The sequence below is a fragment of the Hyperoodon ampullatus genome, assembly GCF_949752795.1.
Source record: "Hyperoodon ampullatus genome assembly, chromosome: 4".
NCBI lineage: Eukaryota > Metazoa > Chordata > Mammalia > Artiodactyla > Ziphiidae > Hyperoodon > Hyperoodon ampullatus.
In genome coordinates this window covers 164,535,682-164,563,357 of record NC_136917.1, presented here as the reverse complement: position 1 = coordinate 164,563,357, position 27,676 = coordinate 164,535,682, and the positions used below count along the sequence as shown (strand labels likewise).

The 27,676-nt window shown below is 38.5% G+C and overlaps 1 protein-coding gene across 1 annotated transcript in view; it reads right to left on the bottom strand.

The window, feature by feature from the left end:
- Window positions 1–27,676, bottom strand: part of DNAH5 (dynein axonemal heavy chain 5) — a gene marked incomplete at its 3' end in the record, with an annotated part of 240,126 nt that overhangs the window by 36,640 nt on the left and 175,810 nt on the right. The window contains exons 57-65 of the mRNA XM_079701862.1: window positions 27,077–27,191; window positions 26,647–26,823; window positions 21,084–21,287; window positions 17,266–17,445; window positions 13,716–13,853; window positions 9,703–9,838; window positions 8,812–9,128; window positions 7,507–7,662; window positions 6,443–6,625 (exon numbers count right to left, since the gene is read on the bottom strand). Coding sequence (XP_079557988.1) covers window positions 6,443–6,625; window positions 7,507–7,662; window positions 8,812–9,128; window positions 9,703–9,838; window positions 13,716–13,853; window positions 17,266–17,445; window positions 21,084–21,287; window positions 26,647–26,823; window positions 27,077–27,191 — 1,606 coding nt within the window. The remainder of the gene's footprint in view (window positions 1–6,442; window positions 6,626–7,506; window positions 7,663–8,811; window positions 9,129–9,702; window positions 9,839–13,715; window positions 13,854–17,265; window positions 17,446–21,083; window positions 21,288–26,646; window positions 26,824–27,076; window positions 27,192–27,676) is intronic.

Genomic DNA, 27,676 nt, shown 5'->3' with positions numbered 1-27,676 from the left:
AAGTCCATTCTCTACGTCTGCATCTTTATTCCTGTCCTGCCCCTAGGTTCTTCAGAACCTTTTTTTTTTTCTTTTAGATTCCATATATATGTGTTAGCATCCAGAATTTTTCTCTAACTGACTTACTTCACTCTGTATGACAGATTCTAGGTCCATCCACTTCACTACAAATAGCTCAATTTTGTTTCTTTTTATGGCTGAGTAATATTCCATTGTATATATGTGCCACATCTTCTTTATCCATTCGTCTGTCGATGGACACTTAGGTTGCTTCCATGTCCTGGCTATTGTAAATAGTGCTGCAATGAACATTGTGGTCCATGACTCTTTTTGAATTATGGTTTTCTCAGGGTATATGCCCAGTAGTGGGATTGCTGGGTCATAGGGTAGTTCTATTTTAGTTTTTTAAGGAAACTCCATACTGTTCTCCATAGTGGCTGTATCAATTTACATTCCCACCAACAGTGCAAGAGGGTTCCTTTTTTTCCACACCCTCTCCAGCATTTATTGTTTGTAGATTTTTGATGATGGCCACTCTGACCGGTGTGAGGTGGTACCTCATTGTAGTTTTGATTTGCATTACTCTAATGATTAGTGATGTTGAGCATCCTTTCATGTGCTTGTTGGCAATCTCCTTACTGGTCATTTTAATTCATTTATTTACTAGATAATAATCTTGTACTTGAGATAATGTAGAAATTAGTATAAACAAGTGACATTTAGTGGTTACTATAAAATTCCTTTCCATGGGCAGTTATAATAAATGCACTCACAATATGGTTACACTAGGAAACAAAGTGATAATAAAATTAAATAGAAATAATTCAAATATTTTCTATTGCCATATTCTCAAATTTTACACACTCTTGCCATATTCTTAAATATTACACACTCTCATTATTGTTTCTGAGTTCTTAAAGGTGAGCCTGATAAAAGTCCTTACATGAAGACAGGTAAGGGAAGGAAAGTAAAGCAGTGAGAAGAGTGAGCATTTTTATATCAGGAAGACACGTTTAAATTCTAACACCCAGGACTTATTAACTGCATGACGTTGGCCATGTTATGCAAGTCTATAAGCCTCAGTTTCTTCATCTGCAAAATGGACATAAAAACAGCTCAGAGAGTGATTGTGAGGATATCATTAGCAAAGAAGCTCAAACCAGTGACTGGATCATGACAGCTGCTCAGAAGACGTCTCTTCTCTCTATCCCCTCCCCTCATTCGTTTCCAGCATGGATTTTTCAGATGCATTGTAATATTTATTTGGTAATGAGTAGTTTGAAAAGCAAAACCAGGGCTTCCCTGGTGGCGCAGTGGTTGAGAATCTGCCTGCCAATGCAGGGGACACGGGTTTGAGCCCTGGTCTGGGAAGATCCCACATGCCGCGGAGCAACTAGGCCCGTGAGCCACAACTACTGAGCCTACGCATCTGGAGCTTGTGCTCCGCAACAAGAGAGGCCACGATAGTGAGAGGCCTGCGTACGGCGATGAAGAGTGGTCCCCACTTGCCACACTAGGGGAAGCCCTCGCACAGAAACGGAGACCCAACACAGCAAAAAAAATAATTAATTAATTAATAAACTCCTACCCCCAACATCTTTAAAAAAAAGAAAAGTAAAATTGTAAGTTGGTACAAAATAAATCACACTTTAGAATTTCACGTATCATTGTAAAAGCATAATAAAGGAGCTGAAAGGGATTTTTTTTTAAGGAGAACTTTCTAATCTTGCACTTACAATGCTAAGGATGCATGCTTTCATGTCTGCTGGAGTTGAGACCATGGGCTATCAAATCCGAGATCTGCACCAAGTCTTACTGAGCCTTCCTGCATAAGCCTTCCTCCATTTTTTTCCAATTACATAGTAATTACCCTAATGTAGGCTTTAATTACTGCTCAGGGGACTACTCTAACCATAACTGGTCTCCCCACTGATCTTTTGCTCTGCCATCGCCCCCTTTTCTGCTCCCAGTCATAGAGGGATCTCCCTTTACTATTTGGAAAGGTCCAAAATTTTCAACATAGTTTGCAAAACCTGTTACAGCCTACATTTCCAATCTCATCTCCACTTGAGAACTACAGGACTGAGACTAAAATTATGCCTCCACGTTGTTTATGAAAAACATTATTAAGAAAATAAACACACTTATTAGTAATACATACAATAAGGTACAAATTATTCCTTTCCTGATTTTAAAGATAGTAAGTAAAAGCTTGAACATTATTGAGTTGATTATAGTCAATTTAATGTCATTGTTAACATTAATTAAATAAAATTGTCACTTAAAGAAATGCTCATATTCCCAAAGGATTAAAATAAGGCTAAGGAGTACATTTCCCCCATAGTTTGAAACTGATGAAATAATATACTCTAAAGTAAATACTACAACCTAAAGTAATATTTGGAATTCCAAAAGCAAACTATTCATTAAATAGCACGTGAGTGGCCAAACAGTAGAATAGAACAATAGTTATGGGGCAAAGAAAGATACCTCTGAAAGAAAATAGAACAATTGCTATTTGCTTTTCATTTGAGTTTTAAAAATGGAAAACCTACTTTGGGATAAGGTTTTAGGCATATTTTCATTTGTATGACACATTTAAACATATTTCTGTTGAACTACAACTTTAGTTCCATAATATAGTTATTTTACAAATTAATACGAAGGGGCAAAATTAATCAAAATAATTTTGTCTATTAGCATTTTTCCCACAAAAGGGATTATCTCTTAGCACACACACACACACACACGCACACACACACATTTGTGCTATGTGTTCTATATATTAAGACCACAATGTAAAAATTTTATATAAACTGTGATAATGTGAAAAGTATCCCTGAATTGAATAAGAAAGTACATCAGTGATTCAGTACAACTTCATGAAATGTACTATTGATTAATTACACAATCAAAAGTTAAGTGGCTCAACAAGGATGCAAATGAAAACTAAAATTCTTTCTGTTCATAAACTTCAACTCTAACCAAAGTTTTGGAATCAATAAAAGGAAATAGATGACAGCCTTCCACAGTTCTCATTTTTAACGTATCACTCAGGCTTTATTCCCAAAGATTCTTTCTCTCTGTACCTTGCACTGGTAATTAAAATGAATGATTAAACAACTGAACTCAGAAACAGATTTATTTTTTCTCCACCACCAGTAACAATGGTGATAACAATGTCTATTTAGTGTCTTTATTAAGTTATTTCCCATGTCAGTTCCACCAAGTTTAGGTCCTTCCAGCTCCAAAAGAAATAAGTCAGACACCTGTTTGCTCATCTGAAATTCTGAACAATGATGACACTTGAGGCTTTGGATTGTGCGGCTAGTAGAAGCTGTTAATTGATATTAATATTTTTCTCCTAATAGTACATAGTTCTCTTTGAGATTCTTTCTTATTCTCTAGGATCAAGGTGAGAGTGACCCGAAGAGACTAGGTTTCTTTAAAGGAAAGTTTCTGGAGGGCTACTGGTTTGCTGCCTATTTAAAATGGTCTTGATACATCACCTTCTGATGACAACAGCAGGCTGTCTAAATATACTCACAGGTACATCAGGTGAGCAATTGAATATGACCTTGATGTGAACTTGAACAGCCCATGCATTTAAAAAGACTGTCTTGAAGCACACAGAAAAGTATGAAGTCAGTTAAAAATCTGCCTTCCAGGGCTTCCCTGGTGGCGCAGTGGTTGAGAGTCCGCCTGCCAATGCAGGGGACGCGGGTTCATGCCCCGGTCCGGGAGGATCCCACATGCCACGGAGCGGCTGGGCCCGTGAGCCATGGCCGCTGAGCCTGCGTGTCCGGAGCCTGTGCTCTGCACTGGGAGAGGCCACAGCAGTGAGAGGCCCGCATACCGCAAAAAATAAAAATAAAAATAAATTTTTTAAAAAGACTGCCTTGAAGCACACAGAAAGTATAAAGTCAGTTAAAAATCTGCCTTCCTTGCTTTCATAGGCTCTGAGGTTTCCCTTTGTCTCTTAAGCAAACAAACCTGCTACGGCTGTACAGCTGAGCATTCATGAGACCAGATCCTGCATGATAATAAGGCGCCTCACTGCCTGTATTCCCAGAACACTGGACAGCTGGTGAATTTATGGACTCAAAGAACTAAGAGTAGCCTTTCCCTTGTATCCTAAGTTACTGTTCCAAGCTGCCTTTCACAAGAAGAATCAACAGACCAGTGAAGGCATAACTCATCCTGACTGAAGATGTTCACCATTTGTTTCAATGCTCCCTACATTTAGGGAATTTCTTAGATGCTTTCCAACATCAACTTCCTATCTGTGGGATCTTCCTAGCTTTCAAAAGCCCCCCCTTGGCCCAATAACATTTCATATTGATATTTTTACCATCACCCAAGATGTGATCATAGTAAGAGAGACTTCAATGTCGCTGAAGTCAAAGAAACAATTTGGACTTAATGTTTTATATCTGTATCCATAGGCACAGACATAGGCTCTTTTCAACTGAGTCACTAGATGATAAAAAAAAAAAAATGCCCTGAAAGCGCCAGAGATCAACTCAGACCCACTTGCCACCACCCAGGCTGAAAAGATTCAGCAAAGTGTGCAAATTCAGGAGCACGGTGGGCAAAAGATGCTGCAAAAGGAAAAGCTGCTGGCAGAAAGGAGACTACTTAAAATCCATCACAAATAAGTCTAGCAGCTCACTTTGCTTTAGAGAAAAAAAAATACAGATTACGTGTTGTATTCTAATGTGGTTCAGGGTAAGATGACTATTATAACAGAATGAGTGTCACGTCACTCTGACCACACTTTTCTGAGAATCATTTCCTTTGAGCCTGGGACAAATTCTGATAATGAGATGATGGTAAGAGAATAATGTCTGAAGGCACCCAACTTTCCCAGGAAGTAAATAAAAACCTGGCTTTTCAAGGCTGTTCAAAATCTCCCAGTGAGCTTCAAGTGCCCCTTACTTCATCTTAAAACTCTGCTGCAACAATTACAGCTCAGTCCTGGAGTTGTTGCTGTGTTTTGTTGCATCCAAAAATCTGGGAAGCCAAATTATTTTTTCCAAGGAGACTGTATTCATCTCAGCTGAACAGCAAGAAAGCCGAGGACAAGGATATTATTCAGAGTGCTATCAAAGCCCATTATCTACCTGAAGCCAGCACTACAGGTGAAAGCAGAGCCTACAATACGGGCAATGGATACTGCCCCGAAGACTCTCAGGGATGCCCTGGCTCCACAGATTTGCTGTTGATCAAGAACCCCTGTCCTTCCTGAAATAAGGGTGTGGCAGCGCCAAACTTCCTCAACCACCTCTACTGAGATTTCAAAAATAAACAAGTATATATTTGGAAGGATGTTATTTCTTCAGTAGCCAGTCTGTGGTAGGAACGCTAGCATCCGTTCCTGCCATACTGAGGTCACCAACCATGTGAATTTATGAAGCTGGATTAAAGGCTTTTAATGCAATTTCCAACCGTATAACTCCATGATTTATGTACAATAAATTAAAAAGTAAACAGAGAAGATTCATAAAAAAGGAAGAGGGGAAGAGAGAGAGAGAAAGAGATAAACATAAGGAAGGGCTCAGAAGAGCAAGCATGGTACAACATACAGAAAAGGTAAAAAGAATGGGAGGGACAGATTTCAAAGATTTTGCCAATAGATTTAACCTAAATAAATCTTTAGGTCAGTGTAGAAGGGAGGTATAAAGTAAACCAAACTCCACATTGCCATAGAACTCAGGAAAAAAAATTGATAGCAACTTTCAGAGTTCACGCAATTTCACCAAAGCAGTCCTATTAAAATCCTCCAGATTTCTTTCCTTAAGACTCAGATGTTCCCCGGAGAAAATGGTGACTCAGAACACAGAAGTTATAAATTATTGGCCATTTTTCATTGAGAGAAAACAGATATGGAGTTATACTTAGAGCATAATGAATCCGGTAGCCCTCAGAAGGTGCACAGTGAAACCTAGTGTCACCAACTTCTATCTTCTCACAACACACACAGAGCTCTCTTGGATAACAAATAAGAATTGGCAATGTCATGTTATCTGAGTAAAACGTTTTAATTTTATATTCCAAAAGCATAATAATGAATCGAATGAAAGAAAAAACTAGAAAGCTAAAAATCAACAGGTGACTAGAATTAATAATAGAACAAACTTCAGAAAAATAAAGTAATATAAATCCAGAACAATGATGCTGATATTGAGACTGATAGTCTCATAGTTACATCAGTCCCCTATATAAAATCAATTGATGATCTATATGATTTATGCGATGCAGATGCAACATATTGGGTAGATAATTGGTTAGTAGTTATTTAAGACACTTGGAAATTAATAATGGAAGAAACATAGGAATTAAAGGAGGGGACTCAATCCTATTACAACTTTCATCATATCACTTTTGTCAATGAAAAAATCGCAACATGATGCAGAAAGCGGTAGGGCCATACTTCACTCACCTGCTTCTCTGTGAGAATGACTCTCCCCAGTAACTGATCTTCTAGACCTTTCATGGTGACAGTGAAGTCGATGATGGAGGTCCGCGCACTTATTTCAGGGGTGTAGGCTGGATTGGGCAGCTTGGTGGTAATGTAGAGTCTGAAGCCATCCATCACATCTACCTCTTTGTCACCGACCTTCACCTTTTTTATAAAAAGGAAAGTTAAAAGTAATAAAACAGAGATACACCTTACTGTGTGCTTTTTGTATAGGATCCAGTGTTGCTTTTAACAGCTATGTACCTGGAGAGCATCTGTATACTAAAAAAGAAATGGTCATTAGGCATTCACAGGGCTTTAAGCCACTAGGATGAAAGGAAAGAAGGATGGAAATAAGAGAGGAAGGAAGGGAGGGAGGGAGGGAAGGAAGGGGGTAAGGAAGGAAGTTAATTCAATATATACCATACAATATATATAGAATTTATCACCAAAATTGTTGTGATCATACCGCAGAAGTGAGATGGATTCCCCACCCAAAATTTGGTTCAGAAGTCAAGACTGATGATGTCACTCATGTAACAAAAAGATATGAAGATGTTTACTATTCACATGAGACTTTCTGGAAATATTAGGGTAGGCTCCCACACAGGTCCACAAAAAACCTCACTTGAGAGAGTAGGGAGGGGAAGCTGTTTTAGGGTTTTATGGTGGTTACCCAGTGGGGCTGGGATGAAGTTTCCCAGACATGGTCATGAGCAGAGAGCTGCATGATTTGAACTTCCCACCAGTGCCAAAGGAGAGTGGACCCACGTTTTCTTACCAGCTTGCCCAGACTGGGGATGGAAGGGGAGAGGGTCATGACAGGGCTTGAAAACTGTCCAAAGTCAACCATCACAATGGAGTCAGACTTTATTATACAAGTGAAGTAGATATTCCTAAAAAGACTGCTCTTGATCCCAACTCAGGAAGTGTAGAAGAGAAAAGCAAATGCCTCAAATTTGAATTGCTGCCCATTGAGAAACTGTCACATTTACCAGGCCTCATGGTAAGTATTCTGCACACTGTCATCTATAGGTTTAACCTACCTTAAAGGTAGACCCGGTCTTAATGAAGTTTCTCTCCAAAACATTATCCAGGGCTGGATCTAGTTCCTCCGCAACATCTTCGATAAGCAAGGGCCTTCCAAGAGAAAGACTCTCCTCTAGGTGGTTTCTGAAGTACTTGTGATTTAGAGATGTGATCTAAAAACAAGATCAAAATGCTGCTCGAAACTGTTTCCATTCTTCACCTTAGCAAACCATCCAGCCCTTATTTATTTTTTTTAATTGAAGTATAGTTGATTTACAATGTTGTGTTAGTTTCAGGTGTACAGCAAAGTGATTCAGTTATACATAATTTTTTTCAGATTCTTTTCTCTTATAGGTTATTACAAAATGTTGAGTATAGTTACCTGTGCTCTACAGTAGGTCCTTGTTGGTTATCTATTTTATATATAGTAGTGGGTTTATGTCAATCCTAAACTTCTAATTTATCCATCTCCCCGACTTTTCCCCTTTGGTAACCATAAGTTCGTTTTCTATGTCTGTGGGCCTGTTTCTGTTTTGTATATAACTTCATTTGTATCATTTTTTTTTACATTCCACATATAAGTGATATCATATGATATTTGTCTTTCTCTGTCTGGCTTACTTCACTTCGTATGATAACCTCTAGGTCCAGCCATGTTGCTGCAAATAGCATTATTTCATTCTTTTTTTATGGCTGAGTAATATTCCACTGTATAAATATACATCTTCTTTATCCATTCCTCTGTTACTGGACACTTAGGTTGCTTCCACGTCTGAGCTATTGTAAACAGTGCTGCAATGAACATTGGGGTGCATGTATCTTTTTGAATTATGGTTTTCTCCAGATATTTGCCCAGGAGTGGGATTGCAGGATCATATGGTAGCTCCATTTTTAGTTTTTTAAGGAAGCTCCAGAGCACTTGACTGCATCATTCCCTTTTACTGACAAGCAAGTAAAGGTTGTATGGCAATGTTGCCTTTTCCTCACCACCACCATATTTGTGACAAATAATCAAGGAATAATTATGAAGTGTCTTTATAAAGTGCTGTACACTTAATGTGATATAGCTCCAACCTGCTCTGTTTATGAATGAGGGCCCTAGGCCCTAACAGAAGGGAGTCTGAAACCTTTGAAAGACGGCATTGGAGAGATCAACAAGAATGCAAATAATGCAATTTTTAGAAATCATTTCTAAATACTAATATTTAAATATTAATAATAAAATTATTTCTAAATATGAAATATTTCTTTATTCTCAGATACTTGTTGATCTGGGGCACTAAAATTGATTAGTAGCATAAATAGACTCAAACCCAGATTACCTGGAGTTCATTTTGGTTTTCTTTATTTTTAACCCAGATCTTCCCTTGAGTCTGTGGATCTATTAACAAAGGGTAGCGAGATGCCTTTGTGACAATAATTCCATTCTGAATGGACAGGTCATCGTTTGGCAGGCCTTGGAGGTTCCATTCACTAATGGTAGGAGCATCAATCAACATCTCATTGAGGTTTAGATTGTCTCCAAACGGAATTTTTCGGGCTTTCATTTCCTTCTGCCAGTCATTCAACAGCAGATTGCGAAATTCTTGGTTAAACGGACCAGAATAAGATAGGAAAGCTGTAGCCAACAACACATCCCCTAAAACGGAAAATGAAACATCACTGAAATCCTCTGTGATTAGCCCCGTAATTCTGCAGAATGTTAGAAATGAAAAAAAAGACAACCATTCTTTCAAACTAAATTTCAGAAACCACAAGTTGCTGTGTCTTGTGAATAGCAGTAGCTTAGTTCATTGTTAAAGAGTCCACATGGTCCACCAAGTAATAGCTGCTAGTAGTCAAGCACCGGATTATGTTGACTCTTGTTGGATATGAGAGGATGATTTCTGAGTTTAAGAGATACACCAAAACCTCAGAAGACAGAGCCTCCATTCTAAGTGACCTTGATCGATATGGCCATTCACTCGTAGGAGAATTCAAAAATGACCTGATAATAGGAGGTTGAAATCTAATAAGCATTGCCTAAATGCCAGAACAATATTCATCCTTTTGAAATAGCTGGACACACACACACACACACACACACACACACACACACACACGCAGAGGAATTTGAAGTAATAGAGCGCTGACGTGTATTCTGATTAAAGCTTAAGTTTGCTCACTCCCTATCATGGTCAACACGTAATCTCATTAATAAGGGAATTACATACCTACAAGTCTTTTAGTTTGTGCAGCAAACTCCTTGCTTTGCTCTGTCCATCTTTCTTTTTCCCCTGCCAGTCCCCCGATCAGCGCGGAAGCAGTCTGCATTTTATGTCTGCACCTCTCTGCATCTTCAAGCAAGGTCTAAAAACAGACAGAACCAGAAGAAAACCTTTGTTCAGATAAATATAGCCTGGAGCTCAAAAACATAATTTTAAAACATCATATGTTATCTTCCTTTCTGAGATATGTGAGCCACTTATTCCACAGGAAGCGTAAGATTCCATTTCTGTGGGTCTGTCTCAGCCCAGCCTATGTCTTAAGCCCTATATATGGAACATAGATGGATTCCTCAGGAGGGACCCTGAGCCAATGGGCAAACCCTCCCCAGATGTTAATAAACTGAGAAATAATGGAGATTTGCATCATTTATGATTTTCGTATCAAAAAATTAGAAATAAAATATCAGCATACATGCTAATATCACATAGCACAACAAAATGTAAAGAAATACATATCCCTACTTAAAAATGAGGAATATTTCTCATGTTAAAGTTCTAGCATCATTACTGCTTTGTGTAACTCCACATCCCCTTTTACTTTAGGTGAAACTTTAGATTATCTTCAGGTTGTGGAGTCCTGAAGCTCATTCACAAATTCCAGCCACACTGACTTAGTAGGTCCCTCCCTGCTGCTCTTGTGTCAGTAAAAGACCTTTAACTGGACTTCCACACACTATTGCCATTCAGGGCTTTGTTCTTAAAAACAAATGGTTCCATTTCTCTATGTTGAAAAGACAGCTGCTAATTCTACTTGTAAAAATGTATACTTATGGTACAATAATGGATATGGCTAAAGATTTAGCTACGTGACCAGTCACTGGAAGTTCATGTATAATATTTATATATATTTATATAATGTGCATATGGCATATATACACTAAATGTCTAATAGAGGATAATTTACATAGATTATGGTATATTGTGAACAAGAATGCTCTGAAGCCATTAAAAATAAAATCATTAAGAAAAATAATCATTACATTAAAGAAAAACAGTCATTAGCTAAAAATTCAATTTATAAAGCAGTATGTACTCAATTATCTGCTACAATTTTACATGGATTTTAAATATATGTAAATCAGGCATATGTGCAGATATGAAATGATAAAGAGTAAAATATTTTTAGGCTTCATCTCCAGGGTTACCTATGTGTATTTTCTATAAGGAACATGAATTGCTATCATAATAATAACACAATACAGTGTTTTTCAGAAGCAAGATATTTGTTCCAGTTTGTTCTAGTCTACTCTGTTTTCCTTCCCGCTAGAGTTAATGCAGAAAACCCCAAATCCCAGCTGAGAGGTGTACCCGCACATCGACACCATCCATATTTGTTTGTTTGCTTCTCCCCAAGAAGAAAGATGTCAGCTGGAAGTATAATACGACATCATTTACTTCTGCCTACCTTTAAAACAAACTTTTCACATGACAGATATTTTTAATGAGTTATCCTCCCAAAGTTCCCCATCCCCACTGCCATGTGGCCAAATAAAAAATGGCCAACCCTTCCCCTCCTGGCTGTTGCTTTCTGGAAACCCAGGATCCTTTGGGGGATTGGGAAATGGAGGATGGGAGAGGAGCAAATGGGCACACAGGAGTGAAAAGCAGATTTTCCCTCCAAGCCTGGCTAGGGGAGTGTGCAGAATTCCTTGCGCTCCGTGGGTAGTGCCTCCCGGCCCTCTCTCTCCTAGTGCCCCAGAGTCTGACTAGCTGCCCAGAGGCCCTGTGGAAGCGGACCCTCTGCAAAGGCACTGACTGCCCTGTGCACAGAGCAGCAGGACACACACCCCTCCAGGGACTGCACAGACCTGGTTGTGAGGTTGCCAGTCGTGACCATGAGCTGTAGACTTGAGAGCCCTCCCCTGGCCCCTGTAGTCTGTAACCCCCTGGACTCTCACAGAGCCCCATGGAGAGAGAAGGGGCAACACAATGACTAAAGCTCAAGTTCACTCCAACATGTTGGGAGAAGGTGGGCACACAGCCAGATTTTGTTTTCTTAATGAAAAACATTTGACATTTGTTGAGATCCAAGTTTTAAAGTTAGAGCCACATCTTTAGAGTAGCCATTCTTATGTGGTCCTTATAATTGCTTGCCTAACAAATAGTGGATATTCAAACACAAAAAAGTTTATTGAGCGAACTAATGCAAAATTGTTAAAACTGAACCATAATAAAATGAGGCCGGAAAAATATTTTTACAGTATGTAGTAGTGCTTCCCGATATAAGTGAGTGTCTAAATGGTAGAAATTAACGTGTCTTCCTCACAGTTTCTAAAGTAGATGCTCAAATTGCAAAGTTAATTTTCTCTTCATATGATGGTAGTAAATTTCATAGAACATAAATAACAAACCCAAATAGGTGCTATACAATTACTTCTCTAAAATTTCTGAAAAGCTCTTATTTTGTTTTCAGGAGACTTATCTTTAAGAGGATATACCATACATCTTGCATATAGTGAAACTGAAATGTTTATCTAAATTCCCTCATTGGGACCCCTATAAGGGAACAGACTAACAGAGCAGGAATCTCAATCCAGCCCAGTGAGGGCTGAGAAGAGGCAGAGGTGGGCTCCATATAATCATCAAGGAAAGAATAGAGAGAATCTAGCTCTTATTTATCAAGCACAGGTTTTCTCAGAGGCAGATACAGATTTTGTGAGGCCAGATGATTATCTAAGCTGGGGACCACTTTAAAAAAAATCATTAAAGAATTTTTACAAATACAAAATACCAAAGTGAACATGTAAATGAGAACTGGGGAAAGAAATCACTACAAAGTCCTGATAGTTGAGAAATTCAGGTACCTTTCCTCTGGGATCTCTAGGTATTTGATCTGAATGCTTACACACAAATGCTTGTCAATTATAATCTGGTTTCCCCTCCCCACAGAACTCTCTATAACTCCCAGTAACCCCAGCATTCATGGGGCCTGTGCAAGTGAGGGGCCATAAAACTTAAGCTACATTAGGTTTATGTTAAATCTGCCTCTATTACCAGAACGAAGGAGGCCCCAGTGGAGCTGGAATGAGTATAAATCAACTAAAGAGCTTGCTGCCCAGTGGAGAGGAAATATACGAGTCTTGATTCTGAAATGTGCTAAAGCTACAAACATGCATAGGTTGAGAAGGCTGTAGGTGGTCATTGTCACTGGGACACAGCCACGTGGTCAGGCACGTTGGTCCAGCAGAAAGACCCGAGTAGACATCAGAAGATCAAGGTCTAATCCAGCCTTATGACCAACGCCCATGACCGGGAGCCCTCCTCTTGTCCTCTCTGGGCCTAAGTTCCTTTCTTTAAAATGAGAGTAAAATAGGGCTTCCCTGGTGGCGCAGTGGTTAAGAGTCCGCCTGCCGATGAAGGGGACACGGGTTCGTGCCCCGGTCCGGGAAGATCCCACATGCCGTAGAGCGGCTGGGCCCGTGAGCCATGGCCGCTGAGCCTGTGCGTCCGGAGCCTGTGCTCCACAACGGGAGAGGCCACAATGGTGAGAGGCCCGTGTACCGCAAAAAAAAAAAAAAAAAGAATGAGAGTAAAATTAAAATATCTACCCTGCCTACCTTGAAAGATTCTTTCAAATATTAAATGAGATAAAGTGGGAGGACGTGATTTGAAAAATATGTTAAAAATGCTGCACAGGATGCTATTAGCCTCACCATTAATAAGGAAACTCAGAACATCCGTGTTCCAGAAGTAAATTCTGTTTTGGCTGAATATCCTGACCTCTCACCAAAGGTCCTCGGTGTCCGTCAGAAACAAACTCCAGGGCTTAGCGAGGGAGTACGTGCTGTGTATGTATGTATGTACATGTGTATTGTATTGTATATCAATTAAATGAATCCCTGCTGGAAACCAAACCCTGGGACAGAGAAAGCAGGAGAGGAATAAAGGGCTGACCACAGCCAGGAGGGCCTGTGACATCACCACCCGCCCCCAAACCCCTACGGCAAGAAGACAGTGACCTGCTTTTCGGTCATGGCCTGTTCATACTCGGCCTGCACCACATCCAGCTCGGCTTGTCTGTCGTCCAGCTCAGCCTGGGCCTTCTGCAGATCCTGCATGGCCAGCACGTAGCGATTCTCCTGCACCACCAGGTTCGCCTGCACGGGACACACACAGGGTGAAGGGATGGGCGACAAACCGAATATCCAGCATGTGGGAGTCTGAAAGCTCAGCAGCCACGGGTTACACGTGTTCTTTGATCCACCTCTAGACCCCTCTCAAATTGCATGGTGAGGAACAGACCTTAATGTGAACTTGACATGTTTGTAGGCAGAAAATTATAATTCATTAGAAGAGAGTCAGCAAATTTTTTCCATAAAGTGCCGGATAGTAAATAGTTTAGGCTTTTGGGGCCAAGAGGCAAAATCAAGACTATTGTTCAGGTATTTAATTTAAAATTTCACGAGCCATACAAATACAGGTGGTGGGTTCGATTTGGCCTGAGGACCATAGTTTGCCAATCCCTAAATCAAAACATTGTAATATTAAATGTATATAGGCAAATCACGGAACATTTTAATATTGAGTTGTAGAAAAAAAAATCTGAATATTTAGAACCATCTGCCTAGCAGGGCTCATCACTGTCAATGAGGATGTTAAAACAAGACAAATGATGAAACGTGATTAACCACTGAATATAAAGATCTAGGTTTGATGGGTGGTGATGGACTTGATGGCATTCCTGTCATTTGCATATATTGCTTGCCATCCAGAAAAGAACAGATACTTGAGCTGTGACCAAATAATATTTGCTTTTAGGAAGCTACTAAAAAAGACTCAAAAGACATAATCAAAAGCCATATTGGAAAAAGATGAGGTGTAGAAAATAGTCCATGCTTGCAGGAATTAAAATCCTTTCGAAAAAAATTTGATATCGATGTTCTCCCTTTAAGTCTTACTAAAGTAACCCACTAATGTCAAACTATTGCAGCCCCAAAGATCTTGAATATTTTCTAGGACTTTACTCAAGAGGGAGGGGGATATATATATACATATAGCTTATTCACTTCATGCTACAGGAGAAGCTAACACAGCATTGTAAAGCAATTATACTGCAATAAAAATAATAATACGAATTTTTAAATGAAACTCTCAAAAGCTACTAATCAAAGGGTATAAAATCTCTCAAATCCAGCTGCTCACCTTAGGAGCCATAGGACTCTACTAAGATTACTTAAACTCTGCAAGCCTCAGTTTCTCCATTAAGATATTGAAAGACTACCTCCTAGGATTTGTGAGTGAGCGTGTGTGTGTGTGTGTGTGTGTGTGTGTGTGTGTGTATTACATAAAATAACATATGTAAAAACCCAAGTCTGGGACCTGGTATAAAACAAGAGTTTGATAAATAATACAATAGAGGGTTTCCCTGGTGGCGCAGTGGTTGAGAGTTCACCTGCCAATGCAGGGGACATGGGTTCGTGCCCTGGTCTGGGAAGATCCCACATGCCGCGGAGCGGCTGGGCCCGTGAGCCATGGCCGCTGAGCCTGCGCATCTGGAGCCTGTGCTCCGCAACGGGAGAGGCCACAACAGTGATAGGCCCGCATACAGCAAAAAAAAAATAATAATGATACAATAGATATTATTATTTTTATTATCCGTGTTCAATATTTAAGACTCTACTGTTGTTATGTTTTGTTTATGTAAACTAACATTTACTGGTTTTCACAGAGTGTCCAAGGAGAAATCTCATATGAATGAAATTGAATAGAATCAAATTGCTACTCTTATAATTAGATTTGTTTAAGTTTACTCACTACTAGAAGTCACTTGGCCAATCTATAGGAATTGTGAGATGAAAGAAGAGTCCCTCACTGTCTCCTTCACTAACTAGTGGTGAAGAGGTTCCCACAGGAGTTTAAGGAGTGTCCTCAATCTCTCTTTACTTGGGAAGCAGGAGTTCGCAAGTGAAGCCCCTCCAGGAATAAGTGAAGTTAGAGCTCTTGGTCTGTATTTCTTAATACATTGAGCAGAGCTGCCGATGATAACCTGCCCTTTCTTTGTCTTCTACTTCCCTCTAAGCAGTGAATGTGTAGCATCTACATAACTACATTCATCTTTCTGACAATGGCAATTAGGGGAGACCTGACAAACTGAAGACTCCCAGATGCTGGATGCTCCTAAGGACATAGGGGGCACTCCCAGAACAGGCTTCTCAGAAGAGAAGCATAGGTTCCAGGCACAAGTAAAAGGTCTCCCCGCCTGACTGTGTTCCCTTCACTTCCTACTGTAGGATCTATGTTGTCCTGGAACTGGGTGGAGCCTGAAATGTACAGAATGTAAGGAAGGAGATGTTCGTTCTTATGTAAGCCTTGCTCAGAGCATCCATTATTTTGTACTGGTTTCAGCTCATTTTATTTAAAGTAACTACAACAAAATAAAAACTCCCCATTGTGAATTCAACTGTAATTCCCTTAAAGACACTTATGTATGCTTACCCACTGGAAAAACTTGCAAAGGATGCCCTGTACTTTTCACTGTATATGGTTGTTATAATTCAGTCACTATCAGAATGTCTGATTGTGAGCTATGTTCGAGTCTTCAGTGGTCCCCAAATCCACAATGCCCAACAGCATGACATCAACTATTTGCTCTAAAAATCTCTGAGCCAAATGAATCCCTTCTCTTTTAAGTTGCCCTGGGACCCCAAGGGCCTCCACCACTGAATAAATGGCCCTGATATGGGAACAAAGAGAAAATAAAATGGGACTTGCAACTGTATCCCTATGTTCTTTTCATTCTTGATTATTTTTAGTGTGATTATTAAGTTCCTTGGGTAGTTTATAAGTGTACGTGGATTTTAGTTGATGGTTGAGCAAGATCAGACTTACAAAAAGCAAAAAATCAACAAAGCCACAAAAAGCAAAAAATCAACAAAGCCATAACATATGAGTTCTGAGGCATCAGTATTTCATTTTCAAGACAGGTACTTGCCTCTCCATCTGCTAAAGACTGAGTGTCACTGAATGTTGGGGGGATGTGGACAAATGAAGCTGAGAAATGCAATTACTCAAAGGGAAACACTGGTATGCTCTCAAATCATTTTAAATAAAGGATGATATTCAGTTTCTTTCCTGAGGGACAAAAGAGGGAGAGGGAATAAATACTATGTTGTCCCTGCAGCCAAGACCAGACACCAGTGACTGCGTCCACCCTGCCTCATTCACAGGAGTCCCTGGCAGGAGGTCTTGGACATTGTCGGTGGATCCTATGCTAGAGTTTCCTGTGTTTCTTTTTTCAAGTTGACATTGTGGGGAAAAAAGTGTCCAGCAGCCCACAATGGACTTAGTACCCTTGTAGAGAGTCCATGCTTAAGGCTCAGACAATACCGATTGGAGTTGGATTACAGAGAATAAAGAAACATCCTATGCTCGGCCTGTCTATCGCTAGCTCTCCCCGTGGACTTGGGTACAGTAAAACCTGATGCTTCTGTGTTGCATGAAAGACAAGCCCAGCTGACCCAGAGACCCCCCTGCTGGCACACATCCTGCAGTTCCACCTAGGAGGCTTACCTTCAGGGGCAACACCTCTCTGTTTATAGAAAAGAAGGAAGCCATGGCCTTGGTCCAGGAACAAAGCCCTGCTACATTCCCACATACACGTTTAGCAGTTTCAATGTTGTAGTCTGCCATCTCAAAATAAGGATTCAAAAATTCTATCACTTCTTCATTGATTGTGTCTTTGGGGAATTGCTATGGAAGAATGGAGTAAAGTAAAGTCAAAATACCTCTTTCCATGAAGTCATAATCACATTATGCCCACAATGCCACTGAAACAGTTAAAAAACTGTTAAAACCAAGAATGGATGAATGACATCATATTTGTTGATATTTCAGGTTATTAGGCAAAACTCATATATACTTAGGCATATGAAATTGTACATATATTTAGCATTGTATATAAAAATGTAAAGCATATACATTTAGACATAAATATTTAGCATTTAGCAGCAACCAAATGCTTAATGCATTCATTCAGAGGGAGGTTCTACTAAACTCACCTGAAATGTGAAGAAAATAATTTGGACATTAGGCCTTCAAGGTGATGAATTAACTTTTAAACGTAGAACTATCAAGATTATGAGAGAATTGTGCTTTTCTGGAGGGATAAAATTTTAAAATAGTAGCAGAAATGGATTATGAGTGCCTTCTTGCATTAAGAGAGAAGACTGACCAAACAATGAAATTGGATCTTTGAAAAGCAGTGTTTGATCATCTAACCAAGGATAATTAAATATTTTCCAAGTAGAAAGAAATTTAGCACCTAAATAATTCAGAGAAATAAGCCTTCACAGAACATACATAACACAGAGCAAAACACACTTTCCTTCAGACCTCTTTAAATGCAAGTTTCTTTTACGAGACTTGAAAAATAGTGAAGCCAGAAGAATATCTGGGAACAATAGAAGGATGGTGGTGACAAAAGGCAAATAGCAAGGTAGCTTCCAAGAGCAGTGGCTTTGCACCAGGTATATAAGGCAAGTGCACATTTTTCCATGGACACTTTTTAAGCTCCCCCCCACACACCCAAGGACCACTGCCATTCCACACACTCACAGTCTGATTAATCACTACCTCCTATCCATTCAAATAGCATGTTATTCCTTCATGGTGGCCCTTACATCACAGAGGCTTATATTTTAATTATCTGAAACGAGTCTGTATGGCCCACTGGTTTCAGAAGCAACTTGGTGTTATAGCTGCTGTAAGGCACCTCACAAGATGCTCTGGCCATAGCAGCCACTTGGGCAATGATAAATTAAAAACTGAATGAAGGACGGTGCTGAAGTTACTGCTTGGGTTATGGATGGGGGATGGGTATTCCCAGTTAGTTGTCTCAAGATCTAAATATTAAAGATAAAACACAGAAGAAAACACAGAAGCATTTATTCTGCCTTAGAGATGGGCAAAGATTTCTTAAACAGAACACAGAAAGCACTGTAAGGAAAATATTGATAAATTGGACTATACTAAACTTAAGAATATCTCCTTATCAAAAGACACCATTAATGGAATGAACAACTAAAGCAGAAAGTGGGAGAAGATATTTGCAAACATATAAATGACAAATTACCCATATTTTATATATAAATTCTACAAAATAATAAAAAATTTAAATGTACAGGAGATCTGTGCATTTAAATGTACGGGCACTTAACCAAAGAGTTCCCAAGGGGCTCATAAACTGATGAAAAGATTTTCAGCATCATTTGTCATCAGAGAAATGCAAACTAACCCACAATAATAAGACAACACAACAAACCCATCAGAATAGCTAAAAGTAGAAAATGGTTAAGACATGGAGCAACTTATACACTGCTTGAGGGTATGTAAACTGATACAACAATTTTTGAAAACTCTTTGGCACTATCTACTAAGGCTGATTAAATGTATAACCTAAGACCCAGAAATTCCACTCCTGAGTATAGAGCCAACAGAAATGATAACATGCCCACTAAATGACCAATATTCATAGTAGCTTTATTTATAATAGCCCAAAATTAGTAACATCTCAAAAATCCATCAACAATACAAGGACAAACAAATTAAAGCACATTACAGCATTTCATGCTGGTGCTGGTTGATATAAATTTATGAGAAACGATTACTAAATTTTCAGAAATTTTACAGACTTGTTAAATACAGCCATTATTTAAAATTAAATTATAAAAACTTACAATTAAATGTTATTTTGAACAAAAATAATGTATAGTCAAAAGTCATCACCTTCTAATTATTTTGCTACATTTTACTATCTACATTTTTTAGGTCATTTACATTTATTGTATCTACCCAGTGGGACTACCTTATCACAGCATGCTACCATGTACCTCTTCCCAACTCTACATTCAGCAACATTATTTTGGCAGCTTGAAATCAGCCATTGTGGGGATATTTACACTATGAAAATTGGCAAACACTACAAATCATAGCTTTTTCTTTTTTCTCACCAGAGAACTAGTTGTTAAACATTTGTCACACACTATTGCATATTCATCTACTGGAAAGCTGTGTAGCAATGAAAAAAGAATGAAATACTGTCCTGTGCAACAATAAGAAAGAATCTCACAGAAGTGTTGAACGAAAGAGGTCAAAACAAAAGAGTTCATGTGATATGATTTCATATACGTAAATTTCAAAACAGGTGAAACTAATTATCGGGATAAAGGTCAGAATAATGTTTATCTTAGGGGAGATAACTGACTGTGTTGGGACACAAAAGAGATTGCTGGGGTCTGGAAATACAAACCTTGATTTCAGTGTTCATTAATAGGTATAGACATATGTAAATATTCATTAAGCTATACCCTTTTTTTAATTAAAATTTTATTTTATATTGGAGAGTAGTTGATTTACAATATACAGTTCAAATTTGTGCATTTTATCATATGTAAATGTTACCTCATAATAAAATTTAAAAGATACAAATTAATACTCAAAAAATTACAATTGAGACTTGTGAAATAAAAATATGTATGTATTCATATGCAAATAATATAGGCACATATGTTTGAGTTCCTTAAAATGATTTTTTTAACTTTTACTGAAATATGTTGCTGATGATGTTTTAATATGCCTAAAATCTGCCAGGAAAAGCTCTAATACTTACAATGTCTTATATTTGAAAGAGAAATTCTACTCTGAAAAAATACGTAAATATAAGTTGAAAATATGTATGTAGAATATTAGTCAGGCTTAAAACAGAAGGAAATTCTGCCATGTGTGACAACATGGATGGACCATTATGCCAAGTGCTATAAGCCAGAGGGAGACAAAACCTTCATGGTGTCACTTATAATAGTCCAACTCATAGAAGCAGAGAGTACAATGGTGGTAGCCAGGAGCTGGGGGGAGGAAGAAAGGGGAAGATGTTGGTCAAGGGTCAAGGGTCACTTATGCAAGATGAGAAGGTCCTGGGGACCTAATGTACAGCAATGTGAATATCGTTAACAATACTGTATCGTTTACTTGAAATTTGCTAGGAGGGTGGATCTTAAATGCTCTCACCACAAAAAAATGGAAAAAAAAAAGGAAAAAATGGTAATTATGTGAGGTGATGGATATTTAATTGGCTGTTTATTGGATTTAGTGGATGGATTTTGGTGAAATCATTTCACAATGTATTAACATATATCAAAACATCAAGTCATACACCTTAATTATATGAAAGTGTTATTTATCAATTATACCCCAATAAAGATGAAAAAAATTAGTAAGTTAAAAATATGTCCACAGAGTAGATTCTCTTCAGAAACGTCTTCTATTAAAGGACCCAGATACTCTAATGAAGTCTGAGTCCCCTCCTAGCCCATCATTATTGAACCACCAACCTGTAAATTCTGTAAAAAGTTTCCTGCAGTCATCAGTTTTAAAGATTCCTGCCAGGAAGGAATTGTACAGCCTTTTCCCAGGTCAATTTTCACTGCATTGACTTTCCTCTGCAACAGCAGCAGCACGCAATCCATGATCCTCATGATGAGATGAGGGGGTCGGCCCAGCGTGCGGACAGTAGCAATGTCAGAAGGCTTGATGGTCTGGGGAGGAAAGGAGGTCATCACCCAATCTCAGACAAGAAACGTGAAAACAAACCTTTACTCTCTAAAGGCTACTACTTCAACAGAGGAAAGCAAGCAGTTTTAAGTTTGATGCAGTCATGGGAGCTAGATGCAGATTTAATCCCCAAGAAAAACCACACATCCCCCAAAGGTCACATTTTTACAATTCAAAGTGACAGCCAAAGGAGATATAGTGAGAGACGTGTTCGCCAGCTGATAAGGAGCTGTGACTTCTCTAAAACTGTAACGACAACTTAGCCTCAGAAAAAAACTGTTATCTGAAAGGAAAAGAATCGTCAGCACTTAAGTAGATTCCAGGGATTCTAAACCAGGAAAACTCCAGAATTTGCAGTGCTTTTTTTTACTCATTAGTTATATAGGTCAAGAATCTGCCTCTCTCTCTTAAGACTTGTCACCGGGGACTGACACTAGTTGTAGCCTTAGGGCTGCCAGATTGAATAATTTAGAGGTTTCTTAGCTGGAAACTAACCTTTAAATGATGGAACTTGAGCAATAGGAATTTCACTAAGCTCTTAGAAAAGTTCTGTTCCATTTCTAGTACAGAGATTCTTATACAGAAAATTACTTAATAGTCACCTAGACTTGTTGTAGTCCATAACTGTTCTATAAAACTCTTTATGGAATAAACACTGGAAAAATATTAAAGATAAGCATATGACACTGTCCTATTTCTAGGACACAGTGTACATTCATTCCTTCTAGGTCTTGAAAAACCTTCCATCCGATTTGTATTGGCATCCCTCCTGTCAAGGAAAGGTACACTACCCCCTTCACATCAAAGCTAATGATCTTTTCTATGAGAATTGGGACAAAAAAGAAGAAAACCACTGAACTTGGTCATTAGGAATGGAACTATCTACTTTGAAAAGGTTTGTTTCAACACACTAGCATTTGTGAATTCTAGACAGCTGGAAGTGAAGGGGAATTTGTGGTAAAGAACTGGAAATTGCAGATAGACCTTAATTTGAGATGCTTGGCTATAAAAGAAAGGAGAGAAATATAATACCTGCCAATAGAGAAAGAAAGATCAAATTAAAGTGGATATAAAAGAGCTGGGCATGATTATTTCACTTTAGCTTTTTATTTGTTTGTTTGTTTTAAAATTTACTTTATTGAAGTATAGTTGATTTACGATGCTGTGTTAGTTTCAGGTGTACAGTACAGTGATTCAGTTATACATATATATGTAATAGTTTGCATCTGCTAACCCCAAACTCTGAATCGAACCCTTCCCCACCTCCCCCTTGGCAGCCACAAGTCTGTTCTCTGTGCCTGTGAGTCTGTTTCTGTTTCATAGATAATTTCATTTGTGCCATATTTTAGATTCCACATATAAGTGATATCATACGGTATTTGTCTTTCTCTGTCTGACTTACTTCACTTAGTATAATAATCTCTAGGTCCATCCACGTTGCTACAAATGGCATTATTTCATTCTTTTTTTATGGCTGAGTAGTATTCTATTGTATGTATATACCACATCTTCTTTATCCATTCCTCTGTGGATGGACATTTAGGTTGCTTCCATGTCTTGGCTATTGTAAATAGTGCTTCAGTGAAAATTGGGGTGCATGTATCTTTTCAAATTATAGTTTTCTCTGGATATATGCCCAGAAGCAGGATTGCTGGATCATATGGTAGTTCTATTTTTAGTTTTTTAAAGAACCTCCATACTGTTCTCCATAGTGGCTTCACCAATTTACAATCCTGCCAAAAATGTAGGAGGGTTCCCTTTTCTCCACACCCTCTCCAGCATTTATTATTTGTAGACTTTTTGGTGTTGGCCATTCCGACCCCTGTGAGGTGGTACCTCATTGTACTTTTGATTTGCATTTCTCTAATAATTAGTGGTGTTGAGCATCTTTGCATGTGCCTGTTGGCCATCTGTATGTCTTCTTCGGAATAATGTCTATTTAGATCTTCTGCCCATTTTTTGATTGGGTTGTTTGTTTTTCTGATATTGAGCTATATGAGCCATTTGTATATTTTGGAACTTAAGCCCTTGTCGGTCTCATCATTTGCAAACATTTTTTCCCAGTCTGTAGGTTGTCTTTTTGTTTTGTTTATGGTTTCCATTGCTGTGCAAAACCTTATAAGTTTGATTAGGTCCTATTTGTTTATTTTCACTTTAGCTTTAAAGGGGGGAATTTTCAAACAGAATTGGGCTCAATTATGTTAGGTACCCAGGTAAAAAGAGTCCAGGAGAGGAGTATATCTGAAGTGCAACCTATTTCAGCTAAGTATGAGATTCCTGTTTCTTTCTGCAGGCAAAGCAATATGGCTGTTATATATAAATACATATTTATATATATTTATGTCAAGTCAGATGAGCATTGAGATAGGATGAGACACATTTTTTGCTGTTACCTTATTTGTTGTGTAGATTTACGTGGGCTGATGTCAAAAGAGAGTTTGGATGTACCCAGAACTTTCTTAGTAAGAATTAGTAGTACCAGACTTCAAGATTTCAAAAGGTCATAAAGAGGCAATAAAATGTAGACAGAACCAATGAAGGAAATTATTGAAAACCTCTCCTATATATCCCCTCACCTTACCCCTGTTCCCACACATTTCTGCATTGATGATTATGTTGAATATTTTAGTGGTAGAGAGTACTAAATTAGAAGGATACTGGAAAATATTTTATAATATCAAAACAAATGCTAAGCTTTTAAATCTTGGGAAAATGTAAATGTGTAAGAACTGAGATAACCATATGCTCAGTTCCTATGATGCTGTAAGGTATCAAGAGTTCAATAAAGGTTTAGAAGGTACACAATCATCGTCTTCTCTCTGTTGATCAGAGACTCTCGGTGAAGCCAGAGTACCTTAAAAGGGGCAGGGGGAGGATGAGGTCCAGGATCTTAAAGAGATATCTGCACCCCCATGTTCACTGCAGTATTATTCACAATGGCCAAGATATGGAAGCAATGTAAATGTCCATTGACGAATGAATGGACAAAGAAAATGTGGTATTTACATACAATGGAATATTATTCAGCCTTTTAAAAAAATGGAAATCCTGCCATTTGCAATAATATGGATGGATCTGGAGGACATTATGCCAAGTGAAATAAGCTAAAAAGAAAGACAAATACTGCATGATCTCATTTATATGTGGAATCTAAAACATTCATAGAAGCAGACAGTAGAAGGGTGGTTGCCAGGGACTGGAGGAAGAAGCAAATGGGAAGGTGATGGTCAAAGAGTACAAGGTTTTCTACCATACAACCCAGCAATCCCACTCCTGGGCATATACCCTGAGAAAACCATAATTCAAAAAGAGTCATGGACCACAATGTTCATTGCAGCACTATTTACAATAGCCAGGACATGGAAGCAACCTAAGTGTCCATCGACAGATGAATGGATAAAGAAGATGTGGCACATATATACAATGCAATATTACTCAGCCATAAAAAGAAATGAAATTGAGTTATTTGTAGTGAGGTGGATGGACCTAGAGTCTGTCATACAGAGTGAAGTAAGTCAGAAAGAGAAAGACAAATACCGTATGCTAACACATATATATGGAATCTAAAAGAAAAAAAAAATGGTCATGAAGAACCTAGGGGCAAGACAGGAATAAAGACACAGACCTACTAGAGAATGGACTTCAGGACACAGGGAGGGGTAAGGGAATGCTGGGACAAAGTGAGAGTGTGGTATGGACATGTATACACTACCAAACGTAAAATAGATAGCTAGTGGGAAGCAGCCACATAGCACAGGGAGATCAGCTCAGTGCTTTGTGATCACCTAGAGGGGTGGGATAGGGAGGGTGGGAGGGAGATGCAAGAGGGAAGAGATATGGGGATATACGTATATGTATAACTGATTCACTTTGCTATAAAGCAGAATCTAACACACCATTGTAAAGCAATTATACTCCAATAAAAAGGTTAAAAAAAAATTTTTAAGAGTACATAGTTTTCGTTATGTGACATAAATAAATTCTAGAGATCTACTACACAGCATAATGCCCATAGTTACCAATACTTTATTGTATACTTAAAATTTGTTAAGGGGGTAGAGCTTAAGCTGTGTTCTTATCACAAAAAAATAGTAATAACAATAAAGGGAGCAGGAGGAAACTTTGGGCATTGATGGGTATATCTATGGCCTTGAAGATGGTGATGGTTTCATAGGTGTACACTCATCCCAAACTCAGTGAGCTATACGCATTAAATACATACAGCATTTTATACATCAACCTTACCTTCATAAATTGGCTTTTTAAAAGTGGGGGAGGGAGATGAGGTACCCACCAATCTGAGAGACTAAAAACCCTGGAGGACTTCAAGGATTAAGGAGGACAGTTTAGCCAGTTCAAGGAGGGATGGAGAAAAAATAAGGAAAGATATATCACATAAAAGAGTAGCATGAAAATTGGAAAGATAGAAAAAGAAGACAATATCTTCATTGTCTCAAAAGAGTAGAAATTATCTTATACAGTATGTTGTATATTGACTCGGAAAGCTTAAAGACTTAACTTGGATCAAAAGCATTTAGAAATGTTTCAGGTGATGTGCTGATAAGGTGGTGAAAAATAATAATTACATTATCAAGTAATGATGCATGTTCAATTGAGGTTATATAACTTGAATTAGCAGTGGACAGATCAGCAGTGTTCCATTTCTTCAGCCACATTCTAAGCCAGCAATCAATAACATAAGGCAGCAGTTGAGTAAGACTAAAGTAAAAGCAATCGTGAGTCCAAAACATCTCAAATTGGGTCTTCAAAACTCGACCAGCCCTTGAAGGTGTGGCCTATTTCACTAAACTCAACATATTTTCTCTGAACCCAACCTCTTTCCTAATTTCACCATTTCTGTTCTTGCCACACAATCGCACTGAGTAACTGTGTTGGAACTCTGACATTAATGTGGTACGTTAGCTCAGTAGTTCTTTATTTGGATAATTCATACACACACTCAGAGAATGTTGTATCTTACCAACCTACTCCAACGTCCACAATGAATGAGTGGGAAAAAAAATGTTATTTTAGAAATTTTATGTGACTTTCCCAATGTCACATAGCTTATTGGTTACAGAGTTGAACTGAGAACCCAGGACCACCATTATATGACACTGCCCATCATTCATGAGTGAGGAAGATGAGATGTGAGGTGCCATGTGCAATATCTAAAAAAAATCAAATAACATCTCCAAGCAGAAAATATTACTTGAAATCATTCCAGCAGAAAGAGCTCTCACCTGAAGCGGTAGAACATTTCCTTGTTGTTATTCATCTTTTCTGCCTTAATCTTCCTCCAAGGCCCTAAAAGGTGGCATCTGTTATATTACAAAGATATACCTGCAAGGCTGCTTCTGCTTCTTCTAAGGCTGGCTTTGCTGCTTCCAGTTTTTCCTCAGCAATGGCTTTATCTTTAGAGATGCTGTCAACAATGGCCTGGGCTTTGTCCTTCACTTTCTGTACCTCAACTTTGACATTTTCGGCAGCCTGTGCTTTCACTGTCACTTCTTTTAAGACCTAATTTAATATAAAACAAAAAAGTACATCAAAAATTACCAAAGACCCAGCTGGAAATGCACATTTTTGCCTTGATTTGTTGATTTTGTCCATTTACACAATTCTTCCTACATAGAATTAAGAGTATGGTATTCTAATGGAAATAAATAATTTGTACTTCCATGGTTATAATTTAGTGAAGGAGCATACATCATTAACATTTATGAGCTGGGAATTCAAAATGAATAGGGTCCACGTGTCAATGTCTACTCACTGTGTCGGCTTTATCATTGGCCATTTGGAGCTCCTTTTCTTTCACTTCCAATTCTTTGCTCAGGGCTGCAACAGACTCCGAAGCTTCTTTCAGCTTTTCCAATCCAGTATTCATTCTGAGATTAAAAATCCAAGTGGGGAGTGTAAAATGTGTGGTTCTTGGCCACATTTTCTAGGCACTGGTCTACTGATGTATATAGTAATGGTCATATTTGAAGAATAATGTATATACAATAGCAAACCTGAGAGGGCTTGAAAAAAAGAGTAAATGTCCAGGCTTGATTCCAGACTAAAGACATTTGTATGTTCTTCATAGACCATGTGTGAAAAGAGTAAGTCTGCTGAGAACACCGCATGACATGAGGAACGACAGTGTCTAGAATCTGTCTCATGCAGGAAACATGATTAATGAACTTTAGCTCAAAGACAGTAGACTTCAAATGCTTGAAGTCTTATCATGGAGAAAGGAAAATAAATAACTTCTGTTTTTCTAACGAGACCAATGAAGTTAAAAGAAGAAAGATTTAGGATCAAGAAAAGAAACAAATTTAAAGCCATCAGAACAGCCTCGTGAGGGGCCCGACTGCCTGCTTGACTCTGA